The following is a 19,343-nucleotide window of genomic DNA, read 5'->3' on the forward strand; positions in this document are numbered from 1 at the left end:
TCACAACCATAAGTGCTATGTTTGGAGAGGGGTCAACATGTATTGTGCTCCTTGAACCAACAGTATCTAGCCTGCTCAGTGCATCCACGTGAGAGCTAACAAACTCATTGACTATTTATACACAGACACTAATTGCAATTTAAAAAGCCACAGGTGTGGGAAATTAACCTTTAATTGCCATTTAAACCTGTGTGTGTCACCTTGTGTGTCTGTAACAAGGCCAAACATTCAAGGGTGTGTAAACTTTTGATCAGGGCCATTTGGGTGATTTCTGTTATCATTATGATTTAAAAAGGAGCCAAACAACTATGTGATAATAAATGGCTTCGTATGATCACTATCCTTAAATAAAAGACAGTTTTTTTGCATGATCAGTCATATTTTCAAAATCAATGCCAACATTTCACAATTTCTGCCAGGGTATGCACACTTTTGAGCACAACTGTACAGTACGTCTTACCGTTAAACACTGTTACTTAAGGGTGAATATCGCAACACCTGTCAAGAATATGTCCGGGTCACATTTCATCCCAAAATCAAAAGAAAGAAACAAGATAATGAAGACTATTTTGTATGACCATTTTTATTACGATTTATCATTTTTGGCATTGTGACGTTATTTTCATGACAAGTAAGTTGTATTATGACTAATACAAACTATACAAAAAAATCCATTTTTTTTTTTTCTTCATTTAAATTAGCATAGAGGTAATACAACAAATATTAACATGATGCATAAATAAATACCTCTAAATAAATACATTTAAAAAGAAAGCAACCCCCCCCCCCCCCATATTGTATTTAATAAAATAAAATACAATATATTATATATATATATATATATATATAATTATTATTATTATTTGGAAATGTATGTTAGTGTAAATGTTTACCTTTTATTATTATTATTATTTTAATATAGAAATTTGAATGTGATTAGTTTTTATTTCTTTATTTCTTTGACTTTTAATTTCTTGAATTACATGAAATGTGCTATACAAATAAAGTGTATTATTATTATTATTATTAAGAAGAAGAAAAAAAATGAAACCTATTTTTAGTTTTTAGGATCATTAATTTTTTTGTTGCCGTGACATTATTTTCTTGAAATGTAAAAAACTATTACAATTAATACAAAAAAAAAAAAAAAATGTTTAAATCAGCATAAAGTCAGTATCAATACTTGTAATTTAACTTAAACATTTTTGCATTTCAGTCATGAGAATTATATATTTTTTTTGTTGTTTTTGCTTTTTTCTTTAATTATAATAATAAGACTAATAGTTATAAATAGCATCACAATGCAAAAAAAACAAATATTTATGCTATTAAAATTAGGTTTAATTTTCTTTACGCAAATATACTTTATTTCTTTTTTTTATTATGGGGGGAAAAATTAAACGGACCTTGTCTTGACAGACTTCTTGAGATTCATCTTAATAATAGCACAAATATGCACTTCTCTAATGCATTAGATTTCATCACAGAAGCAGCTTTTAATAATATTCATGTTTTATGAATGGCTGTAAATGACATTTAAACTGCCTTGTCGCCCTGTGTAAGTTATCATGAGTTTTAGATTACTGACATAAGACCCAATGAAAAGCTGTAAATGCCAATCGCCAAAGGCCATTCATAAATCATTATCATAGAGCGATTGACAGCATTTGTTTATTGCCTTCAGTGTCTAGTCTGAAGTCAGAAACAAGCGTCGCTCTTAGCTTTAACATTTTGAGTGGATGTGACAGCGCTCTGACAGGTCATTTGTTTCCATGGTTACCAGGTGGTGGTGAACGCGCTGATTGGCGCCATTCCGTCCATCATGAATGTTCTGCTGGTGTGTCTGATCTTCTGGCTCATCTTCAGCATCATGGGCGTCAACCTCTTCGCCGGGAAGTTTGGCCGCTGCGCCAACCGAACAGGCTTCATCTACAATGCATCTGACATCAACAACAGAACCGAGTGTCTGGGCATGAACAGCTCACATTATTACTGGTCAAAAGTCAAAGTGAACTTCGATAACGTGGGCGCTGGTTACCTCGCGCTACTTCAAGTGGTGAGCGTTACTTTAGTGACTTTAACCAGACAAGCCGACTAATGCAACAAAACATCACAATATTCATCAAATTTGTTGCTAATAGAGCTTTTTGGTTTGTATTCTTATTAGCATTTTTCCCCCCTTTGGTATTTCCATTGGGTTTTTAAGCGCTTTTCGATTAAAATTATGATTTAAACATAAATCACACCATCCTCCCTTTAATGTCAAATTTGAAACCACTGCGTTTTTAAAGTTGCTAACAAGTGACTAGATAAGGATGCGAGTTTACACGCTTAACGAATCAGACAACCATTGTAGTCCTTACGTAGAGTTGGTTCGCAACTTACAGCAGGTTCAAAATTCACGTTTGTGGTTTGACTGTAACGTTATGGAAGTAACATTTTCCAAAGACCTTATTTTTCTCGGAAATCGAAAACGGCTACTCTAAAACATGCCTTATCCCGTAAAAATTGCGTGACAGTAGCGATATTTTTCGCAAAATGACATTGCGTGGTTCAATACTCATATTTCGCCAGTTCTGAAGTGAAATGTCCACTGTGTGGCGCTATAAGCGAGTTCAATCAAAGACTATTTAGTAGAGACGGGCCACTTCTTCTATTTAAATGAACGGGAGAAATTGGAACGGCCAAACAAGATGCTGTAGCACCCAACGGTCAACGGATATAGAAAGGAAGTCCCGCCTTACAGGTAAAAGAGCCAATCATCTTTCAGATACAGACATCACCTGTCAATCAACTCTAGAACACGCATGCGCATTAGCTATACAAGCTAATTGCGTGTTTTAGTGTAATATGAGGTGAATAAGCACAATTTATGATTCTAATATTATCAGATTTTATTGCTGATTTGAAATATGTTCTTTGATCGTAATCTTGACCAATCGTGTTTGAGATTTCAGTCTTTCCCCATTAAAGTAGACGGGAGCTGCACTGGCATGACTGGAAATATCCTCCCGGGAGCGTTCCAAAGACCACCGACAGTGGACTGACTTGCTAAAAAGACTTTGATTCGATGTTCTACAAAACAGATTTTTTTTTTAAATAGCGGTTTCGGATTTAACCCTTGTGCGTCAATTTACAAAAGTTACTCAGAGGTCCTTAGAGGACAAAAATGTCCACGTCAAAAAACGGGCATAATAATATTATATATTAATATTATTTTCCACTTTCAATGAGTTAATTTTTTTAACCAACATCAGTCCTGATCATAATCACCAAATATTCATTCATTTTCAGGATTTTAACCCTTTAAATGCCAGTTTGTTTATATAATGCCACTGTTGTTTTTTATAGAGAAACCCCCCCCCCACAAAAAATGAATTATTTTCCATATACTAAATGCTAAGGGGCATTTTTCTGGGGGATTATCACAGTCTGGGATATGTCAATGATTAACAACAACATTGATTTTCATGCATTATTATATTTTGTGCATTGTTAGATAAAAAAAAAAAAAAAAAAAATAAATAAATACTCAGGACCTCAGAGGACAAAAATGTGTCAAAAAACTGCCATAAAAATGTTATATATTAATATTATTTTCCACTTTCACTGACTTAGATTTTTTTAACCAACATCAGTCCTGATCATAACTATCAAATATTCATTCATTTTCAGGATTTTAACCCTTTAAATGCCAGTTTGTTTACATAATGTCACTGTTGTTTTTACGCACACACACATTTCTCAATACACACATACAAAACACACTCTGACATCCATACCAACACACACACACAATTTTAGCTGCATCATTTATTCAATTGGCCTGAAGTGCTCTATAATACAGAAAATAGGGAAAAAGCTTGTATTTGCTCCATAGGCTAAACATGAGAAAAATGGCGCCATCTGGTGGAAATATTAAAAAATGTTAATGTAGCCAGGACTCCAGAATAAAAGCATAATATCATAGAATTCATGATTTTATGCTTTAATGACACTGGGTCAAATATTGCAGTTTTAATGGGTTTCAATGGGGACATTTTTGAGTGTAACTATTTTGTGTACACAATGTATTATAGATGTACTATAGGAACTGAGGTTGAAATATCAGAATTCCCCTAAAAATACACACCTTTTGCAAAATGTATGCCATTGGCATTAACACAGCCAAAATGATCGAAAAAACAAAAATGAAAAAGACGAAAATGTCCCGAAGGTCACACAAGGGTTAAATTACGATGTAAACATAAACACACAGTTCTACCTTAAATGCCAATTTTGAAATTACTGTGTTTTTGAAATGCAAGTTGCTAACAAGTGACTAGATAAGGATGCGAGTTTACACGCTTTACGAATCAGACAACCACTGTAGTCCTTGCGTAGCAATTTGTTCGCAACTTACGTAAAAAAACCAGAAACAAAATACAGCAGTTTTACCTCCACATTTGAGGTTGTGGAACAAAATGTTAAAGTTTCTCAAGTAATGTTTTCAACAGACCTTATTTTACTCAAATTGAAACTCTAAAAACTCCTGACGGAACTAACCGCGAATAAGCCTAAAACAGCTCTATCCTCTTTGATGTTTGTGCTGTTATTTTCCACCAAAGTGATGTTGCTTCCTTTAAAAACATTTCAAAGAGAGAGAGAGAGAGAGTAAAAATGAATGACCACCTGCATGAACAGCACACAGTACAACTGGACAAAAGTCAAAGTCAACTTTGACAACGTGGGCGTAGTTTACCTTATGCTACCTCAAGCGGTTAAGGTTACTTTTGTGACTGTACCCCCCACCCGTCGCTCCGTTTGAACCGTTCCTGCTCCTTTCTGTTGCTGGTTTTGTATGGTTGCTGCCCACCTCTATCTGTCCAAGTGTGCGAATCAATCAACAAGTCAGCGGAACTTTATTTTTAGCCACCGCTGGGGCCATTATACAGAACTTTGTGCTCAGCACTTCATTCATTTTAACTTAGTTGCTGTGATAACCTAGCAACAAGTCACTTAGCTCCTTTCCATCACCTCTTCTGACTTCACCTAATACAAACCTTTCATTTGCATCTGGAAAAAGTCGGCCTCAGCCATTCACAAAGCAGTATAATTACTGGTAACTAAGGCCAGAAGACCAACTGTAGTGATTTCTGCCATTCAGCTGTCTTGAACGATGTTATTCCATTCACCTCTTCATGCTTTATAGATACTCCACGCACAGGAAATCCATATTTGTCCTGCTTACAGTCAGAATGTTAAGGAATGATAGCTTCAGTCACTATCCACTTTCATTGCATGTTTTTCTTTTCTTTCGTACAATGAAAGTGAATGGCAACTGAGGCTGTTTGTCCAGTTACAGCCTGCCTATAAATCTCCTTTTGTGTTCCACGGAAGGAAAGTTCTTTCTCCAGTAAAGACTCATTTTGTGCTGCTACTCAAACACTCAATTTGACGTGAATGTGAGTGCACCTTAACTAGAGTACTTTTACTGTTACTAGATACAAAAGTTGGACTTTTTTCTTTTCTAAAGGCTTTTACACAACAGTACGACTTTGCAAAAACATGTTGACATGTGACCTCTGCCATATATTGAGTGCAACGCGGTATGCGTTTCACAGCGTCACAACATATTAACGTGCAACTGCTCTTTTTTTCTGTTCAAGGCCACTTTTAAGGGCTGGATGGAGATCATGTACGCCGCAGTCGACTCACGAGCCGTAAGTGAGGTTTTTCATAAAACCTTGTTGTGATGGGTGTTTCTTCAACTACTGTTTCTTTTAGCACTGTGGACTTCTAGAAAGTAAAGTCTGGTTAAAACATTTGTTCACTCTCTCACTAGTTGATTTAATGTGTCTTCTAACAATGTCCAACAGTGTGTGTTCATGCATCACAGGAGATTTATGTCATTTCCAGCACATCTCAAATTCTAGATTGTGTTTAATAGAAATTACATTTTCTCAAATAAAATGTCATTTCCATGGGAAATGGGAAGAACTATTTGGTGTGGTGGAAATGACGCCACAAATGTGGGACAGTCGTAATTTTTGACAAATTTATACAAATATTTTTTCACACAGTGAATATTGAAAATTGGTTTATTTCACTAGATGATCATAGTTTTAAGATATAATAATTTGTACTTTTATAATTGATTTTCATAGTTTAATATTGAAAGTCTGAGTCTGGGACAAGACAGTAAAGATTACACATAAAACACGATTGAAAAGTACCAAAAAATAAACAATGAAGGCCTAATAAAAAGTTTCCAATTCAATTTTTATGAGACCTTCATGTCACAAAAATAAAAAATTTTCTCCCCAATCTGGAATGCCCAATTCCCAATGCGCTCTAAGTCCTTGTGGTGGTGTAGTGACTTGCCTCAATCCGGGTGGTGGAGGACGAATCTCAGTTGCCTCCACGTCTGAGACCGTCAATCCGTGCATCTTATCATGTGGCTTGTTGAACGCATTACCGCTGAGACATAGCACGTGTGGAGACTTCACGCTATTCTCCGCAGCATCCACGCACATCTCACCACACGCCCCACCGAGAATGAAAACCACATTATAGCAACCACGAGGAGGTTACCCCATGTGTCTCTACCCTCCCTAGCAACCGGGCTAATTTGGTTGCTTAGGAGACCTGGCTGGAGAATTGTAAACACTATGACACTTTTACTCAATGACGCATTGACTCAACCAGTGGCATGAGTTTGGGTCGTGACCATCTGTTTTTCTGACCAATGGAAAAGTTCAAGAAACCTGTTTGAAAGGGGGCCTGGGTAGCTCATTGAGTATTGACGCTGACTATCAATCCTGGAGTCACGAGTTTGAATCCAGGGTGTGCTGAGTGACTCCGGCCAGGTCTCCTAAGCAACCAAATTGGCCTGGTTGCTAGGGAGGGTAGAGTCACATGGGGTAACCTCCTCGTGGTCGCTATAATGTGGTTCGTTCTCAGTGGGGCGCGTGGTGAGTTGTGCGTGGATGCCGCGGAGAATAGCATGAATCCTCCACACGCGCTATGTCTCCGTGGTAACGTGCTTAACAAGCCACGTGATGATGCGCGGATTGACGGTCTCAGACGCGGAGGCAACTGAGATTCGTCCTCCACCACCCGGATTGAGGCGAGTCACTACGCCACCACGAGGACTTAAGAGTGCATTGGGAATTGGGCATTCCAAATTAAAAAAAAAAAAAAAAAAGAAACCTGTTTGAAAAAAATGATTATGTGGTGAAAATGACATTATTACAGTCATTATCAAATGCTAGCTGAGCTGAAATTACACATTTGAACTGTCTGGGAATGCAAAATACTATTAAATAAAAAATACAGTACTGCGTATGTATCAAATATTTTAATTGCAGTTAATATATTCTGATGAAACAGGTCGAGGAACAGCCCATTAAAGAGAACAGCTTGTACATGTATCTGTACTTTGTGATCTTCATTATCTTCGGCTCGTTCTTCACTCTCAATCTCTTCATTGGTGTCATCATTGATAACTTCAACCAACAGAAACGAAAGATAAGTATTAGAAGCAAAGAAGTGATGACCTCAGATCATATACTGAATGTTAAAAGAATCTAGTGTGCTTGGGTTTGTTAAGGAAACAGTGATAATAACAGTGGAGTTTCTCTATACTTAGGTGGACAGGATATATTCATGACAGAAGAACAGAAGAAATATTATAATGCCATGAAAAAACTGGGATCCAAAAAGCCACAGAAACCAATTCCAAGACCTCCTGTGAGTAACGTGATCGATCTCTGATAAAGATGAGCAAATAGCTCATGAAATCAATGATTTGGATAGTGGTGTCATAATTTTGGAAATGAGGTTCACTAGGATTTGGAACAGAGTTTAAATTCAAATGAACTTTTGAATAACATCTTTGATCATTCATGTAATTATCGTCTTCTTTTCAGAACCCAATTCAAGGATTCTTTTTCGACTTGGTGTCCAAACAAGCATTTGACATCATAATAATGCTGCTCATCATATTTAACATGGTCACGATGATGGTGGAAACAGACGAGCAGTCTCCGAGCATCGAGTTCATACTCTACTACGTTAACCTGGCCTTCATCGTCATCTTCACCACTGAGTGCATCATTAAAATCATCGCGCTGCGCTGCTACTTCTTCACCGTCAGCTGGAACATCTTTGACTTTGTGGTCGTGATCCTCTCCATTGTGGGTAAGCAGACAGTGATGTTTAATTCTACAATAATCTACAAATCAGTGTCTAAAACCATCTCAAACACAGCAAAACATTTTTTTTTAAATCAGTATTTTGTCTTGTTTTCCAGACAATAATTTCTAAACATGCTGAAAACAAGTACATTTTACTTAAGAAGCAAAATGTACTTGATTTCAGAGAATATATCTTTATTTTTATCTTATGCAATGTTGGGGAAACCTGTTGGAAACAGTTATTTGAGCGGTTAAATTACACTTCAAGTTTATTTACAGTATATATTAGTCTTAAATATGCGCTTTTAATTTAATAATATATTTATTTATAAAAATATAATTTTTAATAACCATATAAAAATGTTATAATTAAAAATAAATTCTTAATATGATTTAAATCAGTATAATGATTTTTTTTTTTTTTTTTTTTTTTTACTTAATTTTTTAACAGGTCTACTTCTAGCTTAACCAGTGGTGTGACTTTCAAAATTATATATTATATTAAATCATAAAAATAGATTAGCATTGAAGTGTCAAATATTTTAACATGAAGTTTAATGTTACAATAATCTGAAAATAGGTGTTTAAAAATATCTCAAACACTGCAAAAATCATTTTCTTAATCATTATTTTTGTCTGGTTTTCCAGTAAAAATATCCAAACATCCTTAGAAAAAGATACATTTATTTTAGAGACTAAAATACATTGATTTCAGAGAAAATAATAAAAAAATTATTTTCTAAAAAAATAATAATAACATGATTTTAAAATGACTGTTCTAATTTGGCAACTTAGTAATATAATATAATATAATATAATATAATATACAGTATACTGTATTTAATATTTATGTTTCTGCATGAGCCCACCAAATCAGCAGCATTAAAATGTCGAATATGTCTTTATGTGAGATACAGTACAGCAGATTTACAGTGTGGCCTTACCTTGACATATCAAGGTCTATAGACATTTAGTGCAATCTCGTAGCACTTCGGTGACTTAAAAATGCCCAGCTGATGGTTCAATGATAAAGCAGGGCAGTTTTCAGAGTAAATGCCCCATATGACCCTGATAAAAGAATAAATGGGGGTGTGGGGGGTGGAGTGGCCAGCACTGAGGAAGAGGAGATGGCTTTAGGTGAAGGTAATTTCAGCAATCAAGTCTTGTCAGCTCAGGTGATTGGCCAGTGATTGAGTTGAAAGCTTGGTTTTGTGTTCTGATCCCCTTCTGATGTCCATATTTCAAGAGGGTTAAAACCTTCAAAATAATTCAAGGATGGTCAGTAATTGTAATTGGGCATTTTGATTCTCCATGTATGTTGTTTTTGCATTGACACTTAAAGAAATAGTTCACCCAAAAATGTCATTTACTCACCTAATGTTGTTCCGAACCCATATGACTTTCTTTCCGGGGGAGTAAATGAAGGATTTTTCATTTTGGGTGAACTAAACATAAAAATGTGATGTTGTCTTTTAACTAACTAGTGTCTCTCTCTTATTCCAGGTATTGTTCTTGCTGATATCATTGAGAAATATTTCGTGTCACCCACACTTTTCCGAGTCATTCGTCTGGCCCGAATAGGACGAATCCTTCGACTCATTCGAGGAGCCAAAGGAATTAGAACGTTGCTCTTTGCCTTAATGATGTCGTTGCCTGCGTTGTTCAATATTGGCCTTCTGCTCTTCCTCGTCATGTTCATCTACGCCATTTTCGGCATGGCCAACTTTGCCTACGTCAAGAAGCAAGGTGGCATCGATGACATGTTCAACTTCGAAACATTCGGTAACAGCATGATCTGTCTCTTCCAGATAACCACATCGGCCGGCTGGGACAACCTGCTCAGCCCCATCCTAAATAATTCCCCAGAAGAGTGTGATGCAAATATACCCCACACAGGTACAAATGCCCGTGGTAACTGCGGCAATCCCTCGGTGGGCATCACCTTCTTTGTGACCTACATCATCATCTCGTTCCTCATTGTGGTCAACATGTACATTGCAATTATTCTGGAGAACTTCAGTGTGGCCACAGAGGAGAGCACAGAACCGTTGAGCGAGGACGATTTCGAAATGTTCTACGAGGTTTGGGAGAAGTTTGACCCAGAAGCCACGCAATTCATAGAGTACTCCAAACTCTCGGACTTTGCCGACACACTCTCCGAGCCACTACGCATCGGGAAGCCCAACAAAATCAAACTCATTTCCATGGACCTGCCCATGGTGAGCGGAGACAAGATCCACTGCTTGGACATCTTGTTCGCGTTCACCAAACGCGTTCTGGGCGAGTCTGGCGAAATGGACGCCCTGAAACAACAAATGGAGGAGAAGTTCATGATGGCCAACCCGTCCAAGATCTCCTACGAGCCCATCACCACCACTCTCAGGCGTAAACAAGAGGAAGTGTCTGCTATCATGATACAAAGAGCGTATAGAAGACATTTGATGAGGCAACAGTTGAGACAAGCCTCGTTACTTTACCGTCAGATCAACACGCCAGGATCTGCCAAAGACGACGATGATGATGATGACAAAGACGGTAAGCCCGAAAATGAGGGACTTGTAGCACTGATGATAAAAGAGAACTATGGACCTGAAGCAGAGGTCTTGGAGACGCTGTCCGCTACGTCTTCGCCGCCATCGTACGACAGTGTAACGAGAGTGACTACTGAGCTTTTTCAAGCTCTAATCCCAGAATCCAGGAACTCGGACCTGAGCGAAACTTTTCCAATGCCCGACAGAGATAGCGAGACGTTTCTGTGACGGATGAAACGCTCTCGGACACAATTTGTGTTGGACATCTTTTCCTTTTGTTTACCGAATGTAACATACTGCAAATGACACAAAATCATACATGTGGTTGTGCGCCAAGGCTTTTTGTAGGAAAAAAAAAAAAAAAAAAACATTTCTCTTATTGTTCACGATTTGTTTGAATATACAAGGGGAAAGTGTCACAGACATGCTCTCTAACCATGCACACGACAATATTCACAGTTTGAATGCATGAACGAGATTAGTAGAGGTTACTGCAGTTAGATCAAGGATGTAATCATTATACATAAGATTGAAAGACACGCAGTTCATCGGCAAGTCTGCGTGACCGCGAGTTCATTGAAGGTCTTAAAATGGTGTGATTCCTTTTATCGATTACCTAGAGAAAAATAGAAGTACAATCCTTGCAGTACATCCATGTAATTGTTATCAGTCCATCATAGATTTATAATTCACGCAATTTTTGAAAGCATGATGATTACCTCTTTCTAATTTGTGTCGCTAGCGATGAAAAGGCAGCAAAAATGATGCAGTAATATTTGACACTTCAACATTACGTTTTAGTTGGGGTATTTGCAATTTCTGTTTGCTCACAATGGTTTTTTGGGGGGGGGGTTTCTTGTTTCAGCCGATTTCTTGTTTGTGAAAAGTGTCATTACAAGGTGCAAATTATCAAGACTAGTAAAAGACAATCAAACATGCACCAGAAATGGTCACTCAGCTTAAACCTTGTCTTTACTAACTTCTAGCGAAAGATTGCACATGCTTATTTTCAAATGATCAATATTGCTACACATTTGTTTCTATTTTGAATTATTTATTTTGCATGTTGTAACTGCATGGTATGGAGGGGTAACAAGTTCTGAAAATTGTTTTGCACACTATACGTTCAGCAATAATTTGCTACATTTAGGTATAAGTGACGATTACGATATTTATTGGAATTCAAAATGTGTCAAAGTTTCTACTGTAACGGCCTCCAGCTGTAACTGTGGCTTATATTACTAGTGATGAATAGCACATGTGTTTTTTCTATCTCAAACTCACATTAGGAGATCAGTCCGCTTGAACGCGGGTTGGCAGGTTTGGTGAAGGGCTGTTTTATGTAGCAATAGATCCCAAGTGTGCCTGCTAGAACTAAAATCCTGTGTTTATAATTCATTCATCTTTTGTAAATCAGTGCAACACTCTCCTCACCTTAAATGGCATCAAACTGAAAGCGTTCCATTGGGATGTTTATTAGAGTTTATGAGTGTTTATGTGATAACATTGTTCTGCTACATCCCTCGTGGAAATGAACCGTGGTTTTGGCATGGTGATTATAGATTCTGTCAAAATAACAATTACTAGCGTTATGTTTACAGCAAAACAATAGTAAACATTCATAAGGGATATTCACACCTTTGTAAAGGGAACCTCCACTTACATCAGAAGACAAAATAACTAGATTATGAAAGTTTCTTATAATGATTGAAGAAGATTTCTAATGAAAATTGTTCGTAACACTTTACAATAAGGTTCTATACATTGACGTTAACATTAGTTAAAGGAATATTCCGGGTTCAGTACAAGTTCAGCTCAATCGACAGCATTTGTGGCGTAATGTTGATTACCACAAAAAGTAATTTCGACTCGTCCCTCCTTTTCTTTAAAAAAAAAAAAGCACAAATCGGGGGCCTGGGTATCTCAGCGAGTAAAGACGCTGACTATCACACCTGGAGTCGTGAGTTTGAATCCAGGGGTGTTGAGTGACTCCAACCAGGTCTCCTAAGCAACCAAATTGGCCCAGTTGCTAGGGAGGGTAGAGTCACATGGGGTAACCTCCTCGTGGTCACTATAATGTGGTTCTCGCTCTCAATGGGGCGTGTGGCGAGATGTGCGTGGATGCCGCGGAGAGTAGCGTGAAGCCTCCACGTGCTCAACAAGCCACGTGATAAGGCAACTGAGATTCGTCCTCCGCCACCCGGATTGAGGCGAGTCACTACGCCACCACGAGGACTTAGAGCGCATTGGGAATTGGGCATTCCAGATTGGGGAGAAAAAAAAAAAAAAGCACAAATGTGTGTTCCAGTGAGACACTTACAATGGAAGTCAGTGGGGCCAATCTGTAAACGTTAAAATACTCACTGTTTCAAAAGTATAGACACAAGACATAATATGCGTGAACGACCGTAAAAACGACAATTTTAAACAACTTTATAGCTCAAATAATACGCAAGTTTTAACAAAAATGAATGCAAGTGCTTTAATAAAATTATAAACTTCACATTTCTGCCTTTAATCCCTCCAAAAATTGGCCCCATTGACTTCCATTGTAAGTGTCTCGCTGGAACACAGATTTGTGCTTTTTTTTAAAGAAAACGAGGGACGAGTCAAAATTAATTTTTGTGGTTATCAACATTATGCCACAAATGCTGTCGATTGAGCTGAACTTGTATTGAACCCGGAATATTCCTTTAATGCATTAGGTATCATAAACCAACAATAAACAATATGTTAATCATGATTAGTACATTTATAAATACATAATTATTTCTTGTTACTTCATGTTAGAATAATAAATACTGTAAAAATATTGTTCATTGTTAATTTGTGTTTACTATTGCATTAACTGATGTTAACATTGATGATAACAATTTTCTTGTAAAAGTTTATATTTTAAACTTATATAAACCATAGCTACACTATTTTAGCAGAAACTATGATTACCATAGTAATTTTTCAGGAATCTCTGGAAAGTCCAATTTGATATCTGTTTTGTCAAATGTGATGCAAGCAAATATCGTTAGCATTTATTTATTTTTTTATTTTATCCCCTTTTCTCCCAATTTGGAATGCCCAATTCCCACTACTTACTAGGTCCTCATGGTGGCGCGGTTACTCACCTCAATCCGGGTGGCGGAGGACAAGTCTCAGTTGCCTCCGCTTCCGAGACCGTCAATCCGCGCATCTTATCACGTGACTCGTTGTGCATGACACCGCGGAGACTCACAGCATGTGGAGGCTCATGCTACTCTCCACGATCCACGCACAACTTACCACACGCCCCATTGAGAGCGAGAACTGCTAATCACGACCACGAGGAGGTTACCCCATGTGACTCTACCCTCCCTAGCAACCGGGCCAATTTGGTTGCTTAGGAGACCTGGCTGGAGTCACTCAGCACGCCTTGGATTCAAACTCGTGACTCCAAGGGTGTTAGTCATCGTCAGTCCTCGCTGAGCTACCCAGGCCCCCGATATAGCATTTATGAAAAATAAGAGCATTAGATAATGTTAAAAACTCCAAATATTTAATAACAACATGACTGCACATCTAAAAGCGAAGTTTGTGTTTCATTGAGTTTAAAACCCTGTTTTGTCGAATGACAGAATCAAGGATCGGAAATCCATGTGAATCCATTTTCCTGAATTCAGACGTATGTGTGATGATACTGCTTGCATAACTTTTAAAGACGAACGTTATGGACCTTAGTGAGGGTGCATGCCAGGTTTAATTTGACATGAATGAAAATGAAGGTGTGAGGGTAAGAACTACAGTTCGTTCAACATATCAAACTGTCTTCGTAAACCGATGGCGATTTATGATTGCAACTAAAATATGGCCTGTCTAAAGGTTTTAACAGAATCATACATTTAAAGGTAAATTATACTAAATTCATGATGGATATTATAGCATATTTGTTTTTATGAAATGGGGTGCATCTGTAAACATGCTGTGGTCCACTATGAAGTCAAACAACAGTTAAAGTCAACATGAAAGCAAAACTGACCCTATTTACTTTCTTAATACACGTTTGTGGTCTTATTGTGAAAGACTCATTAGTGCATGTAATGACTTACTCTGCCTCTCTCCTTGTCTGCTGACGCCATTAAGCCCTCTTATTTTCAACCACCTGTCACTTAAAGACACTTTACACCATGCAATCAATTGCTGATGGGATGAATCTGTTTTTTAGTTTCTTAGAATATCTCGTTTCACTCAGAAATATGTCAAATAACGCTGTTTCATGTTGACCTTAAAGATATAAAGAGAATGATGAAAGGGGTATTTCTTCACATAATGAGCAGCATCTGGCACATGTGTAATGACCTGCCTTTGGTCAAATTGTTTTTGCACAGGAGAGAGCCATACAATCCGCTGAGAAGGTTCGAGCTTTAGTTGCGCGTTAGCCTTTAGCGTGTGTGTGTGTGTGTGTGTGCGCCCATACTTCATGCCATGCAGTGGTGTTTTTCCGTTGCGAGGGGTAGCGGCCGGGCCTTTGTTTAGTTTCTTGATGTGATACTTTCAGATGGCTCCTTCGCCATGGAAGCGGAGCAGATTTGTTTTGACGTTCAGACAGGGGATACGTGGAGCGCTCCATAGCACACTTCTCTCTCATCATCGAACAAAGCCAAAGAGTCTTTTCTGATTAATGCAGACAGAGTCGTGACATGTAAAACAACAATTATGCTCAGAATGAAGCATGGGGAAGCTCTGCTCCAACACCTAGTGAGCTGTCTTGCTGTCTACTGTCTACATAGGCAGCTACCTTCTAAGGCAACATCCTGTTTAGAATGTTCAACCGATTCAGAACGCTCCACAAAGGCAGCTAACACCATGACACCCTAATAAGCATAAAAATACACAAAAATCTGCGTTCCAGTGAGACACAATTTTTGGAGGGTTTAAAAGCAGAAATGTGAAGCTTACATTTCTCACGCTTGTTTCATTGAGTTTAAAACACAGTTTTGTCGAATGAGAATTGAAATGTAAATCGGTGTCTAAGGCTACACTGCATGCGTCCTTTGCAGCGAACAAAGAATGAGCAATGGGAAATCGTTATAGTTCATACAACACCAAAAACATTGATTAAAGAAATAGTTCAATATATTTGTAAATCGACTATTTGACTCAATATTTGTTCATGCAAAGCATTAAATAAGCATAAATAATTTGCATGTTTATTCAGGTATCATGGTGTTAGCTTAGCAGCAGCTAACATTAGACTATATCAACAGTGAGAGTTTGGCCGTAAGAAGCTTTCTTACATGGCAGTATATTATGCTATCTACCTTTTTGGAAGCGCACCCATGATGCTTTGAAATGCTGCCTGGGTAGGCTGCTCACTAAGGTTTTGGAACAGAGTTAGAGTTTAGATACATGCAAGCATCTAGCTTTAATGAGTCATTTTTGTTGTCTCAGAAAAAGAAATGATGAAAAAATGGCAAATGCACAAAATTTCAACTCTTTAAATGTAAAAATGTATATGAAAAAATAAACATTTATATAAAAATGTTTCTCAATTTTATTTTTTATTGTATATTTTTTTTTGGTGTATAGGGCTCTCATATATATATATAGGAGAGCCCTATACACTGCAAAAAAATAAATAAAAATAATAATAATTTTTGTCTTATTTCCTAGTAAAAAATATAGAAACATTTTATAAACAAGGAAAAAAAATAGCGAGATATTACATCTCGTTTTCAAATAAATTGACAAAATTTAGTGAGGTTTATGCTTAAAACAAGAAAACAAATATTTGCCAATGGTATAAGAAAAATAAACTTGTTTTCCCCATTTTTCTAACCCCATTGGCAAGGAGGTGTTTTTTTCTTGTTTGAAGCATACACGTTACTACATTTTGTTTGATATCTCTGAAAACAAGACAAAGTAGCTCCTCAAGTACACTGGCTGCCAAAGGTTTGGAATAATGTACAGATTTTGCTCTTATGGAAATAAATTGGTACTTTTATTCACCAAAGTGGCATTCAGCTGATCACAATGTATAGTCAGGACATTAATAATGTGAAAAATTACTATTACAATTTGAAAAAAATAAAAATGTTCAGAACTTCTTAAACTACTTCAAAGAGTTCTCATGAAAAATCCTCCACGTGCAGCAATGACAGCTTTACAGATCCTTGTTATTCTAGCTGTCAGTTTGTCCAGATACTCAGGTGACATTTCACCCCACACTTCCTGTAGCACATAGATGTGTCTGTCTTGTCGGGCACTTCTCACGCACCTTACAGTCTAGATGATCCCACAAAAGCTCAATGGGGTTAACATCCATAATACTCTTTTCCAATTATCTGTTGTCCAATGTCTGTGTTTCTTTGCCCACTCTAACCTTTTCTTTTTGTTTTTCTGTTTCAAAAGTGGCTTTTTCTTTGCAATTCTTCCCATAAGGCCTGCACCCCTGAGTCTTCTCTTTACTGTTGTACATGAAACTGGTGTTTAGCGAGTAGAATTCAATGAAGCTGTCAGCTGAGGACATGTGAGGCGTCTATTTCTCAAACTAGAGACTCTGATGTACTTATCCTCTTGTTTAGTTGTACATCTGGTCTTCCACATCTCTTTCTGTCCTTGTTAGAGCCAGTTGTCCTTTGTCTTTGAAGACTGTAGTGCACACCTTTGAAATCTTTCAAAGCATTGTAGAGCCTTCATTCCTCAAAACAATGATTGACTGATGAGTTTCTAGAGAAAGCTGTTTCTTTTTTGCCATTTTTGACCTAATATTGACCTTAAGACATGCCAGTCTATTGCATACTGTGGCAACTCAAAAACAAACACAAAGACAATGTTAAGCTTCATTTAATGAACCAAATATCTCTCAACTGTGTTTGATATAATGGCAAGTGATTTTCTAGTACCAAATGATCAATTTATCATGATTACTCAAGGATAAGGTGTTGGAGTGATGGCTGCTGTCTAGATTTGATCAAAAATGACTTTTTTCAAATAGTGATGGTGCTGTTTTTTACATCAGTAATGTCCTGACTATACTTTGTGATCAGTTGAATGCCACTTTGGTGAATTAAAGTACCAATTTCCTTCCAAAACAGCAAAATCTGTTCATTATTCCAAACTTTTGTCCGCCAGTGTAAATGTATCTGGTTTTAAAATGTTTAGATATTTTTACTGGAAAACAAGACAAAAATATAAATGTTTTTGCAGTGCAGACATTAGCGATGATGGTCCTACGTTACTTTTATTATCACTATTATCTATGTCATTAGAAGCTAAATAAATTTAGTTGAGAAACTAAAATGTGTAAGATATTAAGACTTGTTCTGAGAGAATATTATGAATGAAGTTTGTTTTTCTTACCACTTAAGCATTATTTTTTAAGAATAAATATGACAAAAAGTAGTGAGGTTTATGCTTAAGTAACATAATTGCCAATGGAGCGAGAAACATTAACTTAATTCAAGATATATCCCTTGACAACAAGTTTTTTTACTCAATTTTGCTCCTCAAGTTAAAGCGTCTTGTTTTAAGAATGTTTAGATATTTTAAAACTGATGAGTGCTCTTATTTGTACCTGAACGCATAAACAAGTTAGTAAAAATATTTATTAAACATGCAAGGGGCAATTACTGAATTTTGCGAATAACAAGCGCTCCAATTCTGCATGAGCTGTCTAATCAGAAATTAGAGAAAGATTAAGAAACTCGCGACTAAATCACATCGCATCGGATGCAACCTAACTTCTTAATTGGACACGGAGTGTATTCCTAATATATAAAACGAATGTACCTCACACTTCTTTCTCATCCATCCTTTTTGGTTTCTTTCTTGTGCATTAATCCTGATGTTCTGAATATGATTCATGCAGTGTGTATTTTATCACCCACAAATTGAGCACAGGGACATTTTTATAACTACAGTTTGTTTCAAAACGATATCAGTTTGTGCAATACAAGAGCATATGTCAGATATGGTAATAAAAAGGCATATTTTATCTATGCTTTATATATATATATATATAGATATATACTGTATGTATGTAATTTAAAAATATCAGTTATCTTGAAGCAAGTGTATTTTATAATAGTAGAATTTGCTGTATTTACTTGCCATTTTTTATTTAGACTTTTTTTGTAAGAAAAAAATTCATATGATCAACTTGTAGGAGATTTGTGCTGCCTGTAAGATGCGAGGACTGCGTGTTTGATGATGGCTGATCTGGGGTCTGGTTTCCAGAGGTTTAAATCTGAACTATTAGCCAGTACAGATGACCAAACAGATCCTGGGTCAGTTTCTGCTTCACCTTCTCCGAGGACAGGAAGACAGTAGACAATTCGCCCCTCGAATCATGTTGTGCCTGTATATTTATTGACATTTTTTAATGTACAATTTTAGGACTTGCATGCGGCAGAATGGGACTTTTAATTCCCCAAGCGAGCGTTTCAATTTGTACATCTTCTTTGTGAAATCTCCCGTTTGTTCACTAGATTGGAAACAAAATACAGAATACATGGAATATTGTCTGCTGTAGTTCTCGTAATGAGGACGTTATTTGTTGTAAAGACAGGTTTGCCCACTTTCTGAAACATAGATCATCATGTATATCAATAGACAAATAAACTATAGGATTAATTTTGTTTGTGTTGCCATCTCTCGTCTCACA

At 36.9% G+C, this 19,343-nt stretch overlaps 1 protein-coding gene across 1 annotated transcript in view; it reads left to right on the top strand.

Moving 5' to 3' along the window:
• Nucleotides 1-11,545, top strand: part of LOC127434613 (sodium channel protein type 4 subunit alpha-like) — a 175,406-nt gene extending 163,861 nt beyond the window's left edge. Inside the window, exons 22-27 of the mRNA XM_051687455.1 lie at nt 1,784-2,056; nt 5,649-5,702; nt 7,372-7,513; nt 7,631-7,731; nt 7,911-8,181; nt 9,681-11,545. Coding sequence (XP_051543415.1) covers nt 1,784-2,056; nt 5,649-5,702; nt 7,372-7,513; nt 7,631-7,731; nt 7,911-8,181; nt 9,681-10,936 — 2,097 coding nt within the window. The 3' untranslated portion in view covers nt 10,937-11,545. The remainder of the gene's footprint in view (nt 1-1,783; nt 2,057-5,648; nt 5,703-7,371; nt 7,514-7,630; nt 7,732-7,910; nt 8,182-9,680) is intronic.
• The last annotated feature ends 7,798 nt before the right edge of the window (nt 11,546-19,343 follow it).

The sequence above is a fragment of the Myxocyprinus asiaticus genome, chromosome 44 (genome assembly GCF_019703515.2).
Source record: "Myxocyprinus asiaticus isolate MX2 ecotype Aquarium Trade chromosome 44, UBuf_Myxa_2, whole genome shotgun sequence".
In the NCBI taxonomy this organism is placed as follows: Eukaryota; Metazoa; Chordata; class Actinopteri; order Cypriniformes; family Catostomidae; genus Myxocyprinus; species Myxocyprinus asiaticus.